Source organism: Drosophila novamexicana, unplaced genomic scaffold, assembly GCF_003285875.2.
Source record: "Drosophila novamexicana strain 15010-1031.04,08,12 unplaced genomic scaffold, DnovRS2.1 tig00004549-arrow-arrow-pilon, whole genome shotgun sequence".
Taxonomy (NCBI): Eukaryota; Metazoa; Arthropoda; class Insecta; order Diptera; family Drosophilidae; genus Drosophila; species Drosophila novamexicana.
Window position 1 is genome coordinate 1,790,838 of NW_020825047.1, and position 11,701 is coordinate 1,802,538.

The following is an 11,701-nucleotide window of genomic DNA, read 5'->3' on the forward strand; positions in this document are numbered from 1 at the left end:
TCCCGGCCTTGATTGCACCATCCATCACCGATAATCAGCCTGGCTTCACTCTTGACCCTGCATCATGGAACATTCCATCAAATATACAACAAGCTGATCCTGAATTCTTTAAATCTCAGCAAATCGACATGTTGATTGGAGCCAGTCTGTTCTTCGATCTGCTATGCGTCGGCCAGATTAAACTGGCTGCTGGACTGCCGATATTGCAAAAGACTCGCCTTGGTTGGGTGGCTACGGGAGGTGCCTCACATGCTGAAAAATCATCATTCATGGCCATGAGATCAATGGTGAATCCAGATCTGCTGGTTGACTCGCATCTGCAGCCTAATACACAGATTGATGAATTAATCCGTCGTTTTTGGGAATTGGAATGCTGCACCGAGCCTGAGGCCGTACCAAACAAGGAGCAACGCGACTGTGAGGCACACTTTCAGGCCAATTTTAAACGTCTGTCGACTGGCGACTATTCAGTTCGTTTACCGCTACGACTAGGCATGTATCCGCTGGGTGACTCCTATCAACAGGCGGTTCGTCGATTCCTGAACTTAGAAAGAAAACTAGACCGTAATCCACTATTGAAACCCCAGTATGCAGCATTTATCAAGGAGTATCTTGACTTGGGTCACATGTCACTTGTTACCTCAGCTGCACTGGGCCAATGCAAGTACTACCTGCCACATCACTGCGTGCTGAAGGAGGATAGCACTACAACCAAGCTAAGGGTCGTGTTTGATGGCTCGGCAGTTACTACCTCTGGACACTCGCTGAATGATGCACTGATGGCAGGTCCTACCATCCAACCGAAGCTGTTTTCGATACTGATGCGGTTTCGTACATTTGCAGTCGCCCTGACAGGCGATATATGCAAAATGTATCGATGCGTACGAGTCGAACCCGCAGACAGTTATTTTCAATGTATCTTGTGGCGTGAGTCTCAGCATCAGAAGATACAGATTTACAAATTAGACGCCGTCACCTACGGCACAAACCAGCATCGTTTCTCTCAGTGCGAGCTATGCACCAACTGGCCATGGATGAGCAGAAAACTTTCCCTATTGGCTCTGACATTGTTAAAAGAGATTTCTACGTGGATGATCTCATTTCTGGTGGTAGCTGTGTTCAAGAAGCAATTGAGATATTGAAACAAACATCTGGACTACTCGCGAAGGGGAACTTTAGGCTGCGAAAATGGTGTTCTAGCGACACATCTGTACTCCAAAACATACCGGAAGAGGATAGAAAAACGCTGCTTAAGTTTGACGATGGCAGTGACATCACGAAAACGTTAGGCCTCGTTTGGGATCCCGCTTCAGACTGTTTCCTTTTCTCCTTCCTTCCACTGAGGTTGCCCTCCAGACTGACAAAACGGTCAATACTCTCCGCAATTGCTCGCTTTTACGACCCCCTTGGTCTTGTTGGTCCCGTAATAACAAAATCGAAAATTTTTATGCAGGATCTCTGGAGAGAAAAGCTGGACTGGGATGAGAGCCTGCCCGTACACTTAAGCACAGCCTGGGTCAACTTCTGCGCTGATTTTGAGTATACTCAGCAATTCCAGTATCCCCGTCGAGCATTCTCATCAGACAGTACAGTGGAGATTCACGGATTTTGTGATGCCAGCCTAAGCGCTTATGGAGCATGCGTCTATACAGTCTCAAAGTGCCATGGCAACACCAGCGTGCGTCTCTTATGCTCCAAATCGCGTGTCGCGCCTGTGAAAACCATCACGGTACCAAAGCTGGAACTCTGCGGAGCTGCATTACTGGCTCAACTTCTCAGCGAAATATGCCAAATGAAAGTGTTCGACTGTCGGTATTACTGTTGGTCAGACTCTGCCGTGACTTTGGCTTGGATTCGCAATGATGCTTCGAAATTCAATGTTTTCGTTGCCAACCGAGTCGCAGCCATCCAAGAGCTCACCACTGGAATGGAATGGCATCATATTCCCACTGAATTAAACCCGGCGGATATAATTTCACGAGGAGCGCTGCCTAGTGAGCTCTTCCGGTCTCCATTATGGGCCCATGGTCCGAGTTTTCTCAGTAAGGGAAAGGAGAAGAGTGGCCTGCCTCCTGTGTACCTGTCGAATCCTTACCAGAACTTCGACACAAGGTACTCCTCGGAACTGCAGCGCAACCGGATCTCTCGATTGGTTGCAAGTTCATCAATTCGTTTTCCAAGCTGCAGCGGGTCTTTGCTTATGTTTACAAATTTGTAAATCGAATCCGAGGAGCTGAACTAACTGTTGACCACTTGCATCATGGCACACATTGGTTGCTGCGGTCAGTGCAAATGGCTACTCTCAGCGATGACTACAAGGCATTGAAGGAAGGAAGGCATGTCAAACCGTCTAGCTCAATGGCCTCTCTTGCACCATTCCTTGACGACTTCGGCCTACTCCGCATCGGTGGACGGCTGAAAAACTCGTCGTTGGACTTCTCAGCGCGACATCCGATTATATTGCCCCGTCAGCATCCTGTGACGCGAGCAATCATAGTTCACTTTCATAAACGAAACTTACACGCTGGACCTCGCGCTTTATTGTCTTCGATTCGGCTCCAGTACTGGCCCATTGGCGGTCGAAAAACAGTCTCCAGTATTGTTGCCAAATGCATAATCTGTTTTCGTGCCAAGCCACGATTGGCCGAGCATATAATGGCAGACCTACCAGCTGATCGTCTTGATACATCGTATCCCTTTATGGTCACTGGCGTGGATTACTGTGGACCATTATACTACAAGAACGAAGTGCGCAACAGGCCACCAGTGAAATGCTATATCAGTCTGTTCATATGCTTCGCTACAAAGGCGGTGCACTTAGAGCTTGTAAAGGACTTGTCCACAACATCGTTTCTAAACGCCCTAAAACGTTTCATCCTGACTCGCTCTCGACCTTCAAGGATCTGGTCTGACAATGCGACAAACTTCGTAGGTGCCAAGAACGAACTAGCAGATCTGAGCCGCCTGTTCCTGAGTGACGAGCATGTCAAGGCCGTTAACGAGTTTTGCCTAACCGACTCAATTGAATGGTTGTTCATCCCTTCTCGCTCTCCGCACTTTGGTGGACTATGGGAAGCCGCTGTGAAGACTGCTAAGCACCACTTTTATCGATCTGTTTGCTCTTCCATTTTGGATTTCGATTCGCTGCGTACGCTCGTCTGCCACATCACGGCAATTATTAATTCTCGAGCATTGCTTCCACTTTCAGAGCATCCAGGTGATCTTGACGTCTTGACACCCGCACACTTCCTGGGTACAGCGCCATCTTCATCATACATTGAGCCCGATCTAAGGCAGCTTAACTTCAATCGGCTAAATTATTTTCAGCGCGTCACATATCTCCAACAAGTATTCTGGGCCCGTTGGCGCGAAGAGTATTTGACGCTTCTTCAACAGCGCTCCAAATGGCGCACTCCTCAGCCTGGACTCTCCATTAACGATGTTGTCCTTGTAAAGGATGAGAATCTACCGCCGCTGAGTGCACTCGCCAGAGTGCAAGAGCTGATCTCTGGATCTGATGGGGTATCCAGAGTTGCTGTGCTTCAAACTGCGACTGGAGTCATACGTAGAGCTGTACGAAAGCTGTGTTTGCTGCCCAAACAGGATGAATGAACAGCAGAAAATAACAATCATAATTACAGCCTAAGAGCAAATAGTTTTTGCGCGCTCTTTGTAAGCTGCTGCCCACTCTCCTTCTGCATTGCTTTGCTTTGCATTGCTGCCCTTCGCTCTAACCGGCGAGCGTCTTATTGGAGTTTCGTTTCGATTCGCTTTACATATTGTCATAGTTAGTTAGTCTTTCGTTTGATCGCAACCTAGGCACAACTAATTCGAGTTGGCTGCCAAGCAACAATATAAAACTTATAAATTCTAATAAGTGCCCTGCGCGGCAAATAAATCCATTTGAAAACTAATCTAAGTGTTTGAATTTCGCTGCACAAGCAGTTAGAATTAATTGGTTGCAAAAAAGCTTGCAACTGCCCAAGTATGTAACTAAACACTTAAACAGAGAAATAGAACTTAAAAACTATGCTTAAAATTTCCAAACCTATTTAACCAAGAAGGAGACCCTCTTACCTTCACTAAACTAGTGAAACATACAGTGAAGACAACGGACGAAATACCAATCTATACCAAACCATCCCGGTAAAGTATAAAAGAACGAGATCAAATTCAAGAACAAATACAAAAACTGTTAGATCAAAATATCATTAGACACAGCTACTCTCCATGGAGCGCTCCAACCTTTTTGGTATCAAAAAAGATGGATGCGTCCAATGACAAGAAATGGACTACCGGAAATTAAACGAAAAACAGTTATGGACAAGTACCCGATGCCAAACATAAACGACATCTTAGACAATATAGGCAGGGCGAATTATTTCACTGCCCTAGACTTAGCTACCGGATACGATCAATTCAGATGCATCCAAAAGATATTGATAAAACAGCCTTTTCTGCGGAAGGTAGTCACTTTGAATTTGCTCGAATGCCATTCGGGCTTAACAACGCCCCAGCCACGGTTCAAAGAGTAATGGACAACGTATTAGACGATTTGAATGGCAAATGTTGTTTAATATATTTGGACGACATAATCATTTTTTCGGCATCCCTACAAGAACACATTAGAGACTTAAAAGCAGTATTTGATAAACTCAATAACGCAAATTTAAAACTCCAACCAGCCAAATCAGAGTTTCTAGGAAAGGAGATAGAATATTTAGGGCACGTCGTCACTGCCAAGGAAATTAAACCTAGTCCAAAGAAGATTAACCTTATCAAGCTGATCCTAATCCCAAAAGCAAAAAAGAAATCAAGTCTTTACTGGGATTATTGGGGTATTACCGAAAATTCATTAGGGACAACAGTTAAAAGAAAAAAAAGCTGTTATTACTAGCGAAGAATTCGTATCTGCATTCGAAACTTGTAAAAACCTTCTTTGCAATGATCCACTATTAGAATACCCTGAATTTACTAAAACATTCACTCTTACTACTGACGCCAGTAATATCGCTATAGGGGCAGTACTCTCCCAAGGTACGCCTAATAACGAAAAACCGATATCTTTCGCTAGCCGAACGCTAAAGGATACCGAATTAAACTATTCAACAGTAAAAAATGAGATGCTGGCAATAATTTGGGCAACCAAATATTTCCGAAGCTATTTGTTTGTACAAAGATTTAAAATTGTCACAGACCATAGACCACTCACGTGGCTTATGAACTTCAAAGAACCAAATTCAAAACTGGTTCGCTGTAAGTTACAACTACTTGAATATGATTATGAGATTTTTTATAAAAAAGGTTCCGAAAATGTCGTAGCAGACGCACTTAGCCGCGTCACAGTAGACGTAAACGTAAACAATCAGGCAAAGTAAGCGAACCCAACAAATTCAGTTCTGGTAACAAATAAACCAGGTAACGAATATAACCTGCAACTACTATTCCTAATAAACGTTCCTCCCAAATAATAGTTTCAACACCATTCAAAACTAATACACAACAATATAAGAACCCCACGTACGCAGTTTTCGCCCCCAACAATTTCAATTTCATAGAAGAATCTTTCAAAGAATACTTCTTACCCACAAACCTGTACAAAATTATCAGATGTACAATTATGTTAAAAAACACGACAGACTCAAACAGGGATATTAAAGAAACAGTAGCCCATCTAAGGAGAAAATTTACTCAGCCCTACTAAAAAGTAAACTGGCCGCTATTATAAATGATTGCGATATATGTCAAACTTTAAAATATGATGGACAGCCTAAAAAAATTAATTTATCAAGAAACCGAAACCCCAGCAAGGCCAATGCAAATCATACATATAGATTTACATACCATCAATGGCAATACCATTCTTACAATTATCGATAAATTTTCCCAAGCATGCAGCTTTGTGAATTCACAGCTGCATTAGACGCACTAGTAGACGACGCAAGTGGAAGGTCATTATTGCTGGTGACTTCAATTCCTGGGCAGTGGAATGGGGTAGCCAATCAACTAACGCATGAGGTCGTGCCCTGTTAAAAAGCTTCGCAGCCCTGGATATAGCCTTGCTAAACTCCGGCTCGAAAAGCACCTTTATGCGGGGCGGTATCGGATCAGTAATCGATCTCAATAGGAACTAACCGAAGTATACACCGCAAGCGATCACTCTGCAATAATATGTGCGATCGGCGAGGGAACTGCGGCCAGAACGAGAAGCATATGTCGGAAAGATTACTGACTGGATACTTTCGACCCCGAGGCCTTTTCGAACGCTGTCCAATCGCTTGCCCTAACGGGCAACGCAGAGAGTAGAGCCTCCCAAATGACATGTATTAAATCGCGTGCCTGTGACGAAATCATGCCAACCCGGAACACGTTTCGGCGCCACCATGTACCCACTTACTGGTGGAAAGAAAATATTTCCGAAGCACGGCGGAACTGCATCCAAGCCAGAAGGAGATACAAGCGTGCCCGAGGTCGACCCAACTATGCCAAAGAGCAAATAGGGTACCAAAGGGCCAGAAAACGGCTTAAGATGGCCATACGTGATAGCAAGAGAGAATGCTTCCTGGAGCTATGTGACTCAGCCGAATATGTTCCACGGGTCAAGGCATATAAAACAGTTGTAAAAAGGCTCTACGCCGGCAAGCAACGCAGCCTTCTAACCCATGTGAGCTGAAGTTGATGGTGGAAACGCTATTCCCAAACAGACCCGAAGTACATACGCAAACACGCCCATCAAGCCAAGGAGCAGCCACGGCGCAAATCGACGAAGTCGCAGTCGACGAGGTGCCGACGATTGCCAGCAGCCTAAAGCCCACTAAGGCGCCGGGTCCAGGTGGAATCCCTAACCGTGCGCTGAAACTAGCAATATCCGAGTTGCCTCCTGGACACGTTGGGCAAAGCACTGGGGAAGCTAATCTGCACCAGGCTGGAAGCAGCTGTTGACAACAATGGTGGCTTGTCCCAAAATCAATTTGGTTTTCACCAAGGTAAAATCGACAGTAGAAGCCTTAGATAAAGTGGTCGGCATAGCAACAAACGCCATCCAAGGATCTAGATGGAAGAGCGGCACAAAAAAGTACTGCCTCATTGTCACGCTGGATGTAAAACGCCTTTAACTCAGCAAGGTGGGACAAAATATTGGATGCCCTGTCAACGTTCCGTGTCCCAGAGTACCTTCAGCAGACGATAAGCAGCTACTTTGGAGAAAGAATGCTACAATAGGACACGGGTGCTTCGGAAGCTACTTAAACCGATTTGGCCACGACAACACAGACGAGTGATTTGCGGCAGAGGAATCGCAGAGGACAACATAGTCAGGAACATGCTAGAGACCGCACAAAGTGGGCCGCAGCCAGCACCCCCGCAGCAGAAGTAATGCTGGAACTCAGGTGAGTCGAGCGCAACAGACGGTGAGCGGAGCAAGTTTAGGTAGCAACAACATGCCTGTGAAGAAATGATTTGCGGCCGTTCCGTAGGCAATTCACGCTACCCAATAATCACGTCCCCCAACTACATCCTAAGCATAAAATGTAACTTATAATTTTATAAAAGTTTGCTAATAAACAGAATACAAAAAAAACACAAACAAAAAACTCCCACCTACACACACACACTCACACACACTAGCACGCACACACACACACACACACTGGTTGCCCAGTCTATATGCTATATGCTTAATGGTTTCGCATTCTCCTAATTAAAGATTGTTTTTATTTTTGTAGTTTTGGTGTCCGATATCTTGCAGTTTTGTTGCCGAGAAAAATAAAAACTGACAGCACTGCATGAAGTAGTCTGCGCAGACGAGCAGATTACAAAGAGTGTGCTTGTAGTCAGGTTGGGTAAAGATAAGCTGAAACTACCTTACCGTTGATCTTCAGTTCGCAGACTCTGTCGCTCTGGCGTTGAACGACTTTATGAGGGCCTGTATGTGGAAAAATATTTTTTGACTGACATGTTGAGTTGCACGTATATTTCGCATTTAATCAAAAAAAGCGCTTATAAAAGTTAAAGGGCACATGATCGCATCTGCGTTATCAAAAAATTAAGTTGTTAAATGAGGTGGTGTGCCATACAACATTCTAGCAACTCACGAACCAAAGTTTTGCTTATTGCATTTGCGTAGTCCTAGAATCAGGGCTAGCAGAAATTGAGTCCATCAAATGTCCGAGTGGCACATCAGGGCTGCTTCCAAAGATCGGTGCCAGCTCTCTAGATGTTCGTTTGATTGTGGATGGTATGGATGTGCTCTCTACCGACTAGATGAGCTAGTTCCTTAGTTTTTTAATTGAGTGCCTAGAGTGCCGGGGTTATGGTTTTAGGTGTTCTAGAACACGAGATATTTGGCAGTGATATTTGTAAGCATAACTGCTTCTGGGTAGAGTCTAAAACGATCAATCATGGTTAGACAATATCGAAAGTTTTGATGCGGCGGCATAACCACAAATTTTAGGTGGACTTGATCACATCATCACGTGCCGATGGGCACGATGATTTTGTCTAATACCAGATGATTATGTTTGTTGATTTTTGCGCGTTGGTATGGAAAACAGTTCCTGCACCAGCTAACGTCATTGTTTATGGCTGGGTAGACAACCTTGTGCCGAATTTGATGCAGACTTGCCCAGCCACTCGGGTGTGAGAGATTATGTACGAAGGAGAACACTTGCTGTGGCAGAGCTTTCCGTACATACGGACGCACGTATCCCGTGGAAACATCGCAAAATAGATTACCATTGACATGGTAGCGAACTTTCTGGAGTATAGCCGCTGGCTTGGAAATCTTGAAAACAGTGTTGTCTATTCCTGTAACATGAATGATGTAGTAGAAAATTGTAAAAGTAAACTGAAATGGCGAAGTTGACGTTGTAAGGCTTTATCATGTCATTGCTTAAAAGCATATATCAAAAGGTTTTTGTTAATTTTAAAATCATGTATCAGAGGGTTTTGATCAGTTTTGATAATAAACGTTCGTACTTGAAGCCATTGTTTAAAATATTTAATGGCTTCAAATACAAACAGAAGCTCTTGATTGTATATGCTGCAGCTTTTTCTGCGTTGCTTAGCTTCTTAGATAAAAAGCAAGTGGCTGCCAGCTGCCATTCACTTGTTTCTCGTTAGTCGTTTTTTTTTGTTAATTTCTTAGCAGCTTAGAGCACTCCTGAGTGTGCGACGAATGTGGCAGCCATTTACGATAGTAGTTAATGATGCCAAGAAACCAACTTAGTTGGCTGATAGTATTATGACGAGCGCAGTCGAGGATGGCATGAATTCGGCTAGTGGGCGGTTTGATTCTAGCTGAAACATTGAACTTCTGATTGCGCGAGTTGGCATTTGTTCTGGTTAACTGTTTCAAGCAATTTATCCGCTATTTTGCAAGTTTGTCCAAATCATTATCCTCCCAGACCATGAGGAGCGGTCGGATATTTCATCGCTTTTTGCAAGTTCGCCCAAATCATTATCCTCGCAGACCATGAGGAGCGGTCGGATGTTTAATCGCTTCAAACGACACCCCAGCCGAATGGCGCAGCTTCCTGCTTTCAGCAAAGGTGGTCGATGGTGCTCTGCGTCGTTTCAATTTTAAAGTGCATTGAGCGAAAAATATATATACATATACTAACGATCGACGCTTAGAACTTTTTCTTAATTCATGATATTTATGCTTAATATGAATAATACATTACCTATATATATATCTATTTTACACTGATAAATTTTAAAGGCAAGTTGAATATTAAACATTTTTTTATCACAAGGCGCACCTTGTGCAATAGCACACGTAGATTGATTTTACTTTTGATTTCGTACATTCACTTACCAAACAACATTGACTGGACAATCAGTTGACGGCGATGGGGCCTCTCGTTTTCTGTGCGGCTGGTCCAAAGTCGCCTTTGATTTTGTTCGGGTAGAGTAGAGAGTAAGAAATGCATATGACTTGTGCGTAGAACGGCATCGCTGCTTTTTTTATTGCCTCGCACTACAGGAAACTGCTTTAGCTTACTCTTAGTGCTCTTTCAATTTGTGCATTTACCGTTGTACCGTCTGCATTTGTATTTGTCCGCACGAGCAAAAATGCCCACAAATTCAAATTTTCTCAAAAGTCGGTGGCTTTCTTCCCTTTTGAAGGACGAGTTCTATGAAATAATGGAAGGGTTTGTCGAAAGCAGCAATGCCATTTTATGAACCCGAATAAAAACGAAGGCGACTTTGGACCAGCTGCACAGAAAACGAGAGACCCCATCGCCGTCCACTGATTGTACAGTCTATATGTTGTTTGGTTAGTGATAACATCATATCGTTGTATGGCGTTACTCCTCCAGGTGTTTATATTGTCGTTGGTTCAATGTTATGCAGAGGGTTCATTAGCTAAAGAAAAGGCATCATATCAGAAACAACTCACAATGAAACCATCACAAAGAAATCATAAGAAAAACTGTTTTTCACCTAGCGGCTAGTTTTTAACTTCTGTCTCCCAGTTTTATTGTAAGATGCGCATCTCCTCTATTGGTACGTTTAATGGAACCCTAAAAAGAAATACTTCAACAAACACATTTGGTTTAATATCGGCACACAAAAATAAATGAATCATCCGCCAGTATTAATTGACAAGTACTAGTAAGATTATTCATCAGGTTTCTAACAATTATAATTATTTTAGTCAACACTTTCGTCAGATATGAATCCAATCATTGAAGAGGCAGTTTCCGCACTTAGCCAAATTATCCCAAGAAACAAAGCTTCACAAACTCCAATCAGTATACCAGCACAAACATCTAAAAGGTAGTGCCGTTTCAATATTAGCCTAGAAAGAACAACGCTTACAGCCCATGCAGTCATTGGCATCCAAAATAGTATTGGCAGCGTATGCAGTTTGGTAAAGAATACTAGAACATAGAAAGCTCTAGATGCATGTCCTGAAGGGAAGCTATATTTATCTGGACCAATTACAAGCATATCCTTGACGACCGCCGGCCGTCGTCGACGCACGTATGCTTTCAACACAGCCACAACAATTATATCTAAAATTAATCCAAGAAGCATATTAGCTTGCATTTGGTATAAGTTCCTAGAATTTGCTATCCATATAAAGGCAATCCATGTAGAAATCCAAGCTATTCCGTCACACGATATTTCGAGAAACTTGCAGTGAATTTTAAGAGACTTTATAGAAGCAAATCTTAGTAAGAACGTCACAAATTGCTCCGTAATTTTAACATCCAGATCCACAATTGATCGAATAACAGATGACTGAAATATAAACAAAGGAGTAAACTAAATATAAATATACGCGTACTACAATAAATTTTGAATAAGACATGTTTGTGTTTTATAACAATTAAATACCGTTTTCATTTTCCAGTCTTTTTGATGCCAACCCAAAATAAGTCAAAGAGATGTGCTACATTTACTCAACGAAGACAGATACAGGTATTTTAAAGGGACTGTGACTGTTGCAATCATTTCATAAGTAACAGTAACGCTTATCAAACTAACTGTACTCCTTTGGTCAAATTACACATTCCATTTTCGGTGAACGACCAAAATATATTGAAGAGAAAAGAGAAACATAACACATATTTAAAATGGCAGTTTTTCAAAGTGTAATGAAATAATCTGCAAAAATATGAATATTAAAAATAAATTGGCAAAAGTGGCTCACGATCTGGGAAACTAGATTGTAGTAGATAGAAATTAGAAA

At 42.9% G+C, this 11,701-nt stretch overlaps 1 protein-coding gene across 1 annotated transcript; it reads right to left on the reverse strand.

Moving 5' to 3' along the window:
• Positions 1-10,382: 10,382 nt before the first annotated feature.
• On the reverse strand, positions 10,383-11,419 carry LOC115769227 (phospholipid phosphatase 6). Its single transcript, XM_030713939.1, has 2 exons — positions 11,347-11,419; positions 10,383-11,250 (listed from the first exon to the last, which is right to left on the reverse strand). The coding sequence occupies exons 1-2, from the start codon at positions 11,353-11,355 to the stop codon at positions 10,657-10,659; spliced, it is 603 nt and encodes a 200-aa protein (XP_030569799.1). The 5' UTR covers positions 11,356-11,419; the 3' UTR covers positions 10,383-10,656.
• Positions 11,420-11,701: the final 282 nt, after the last annotated feature.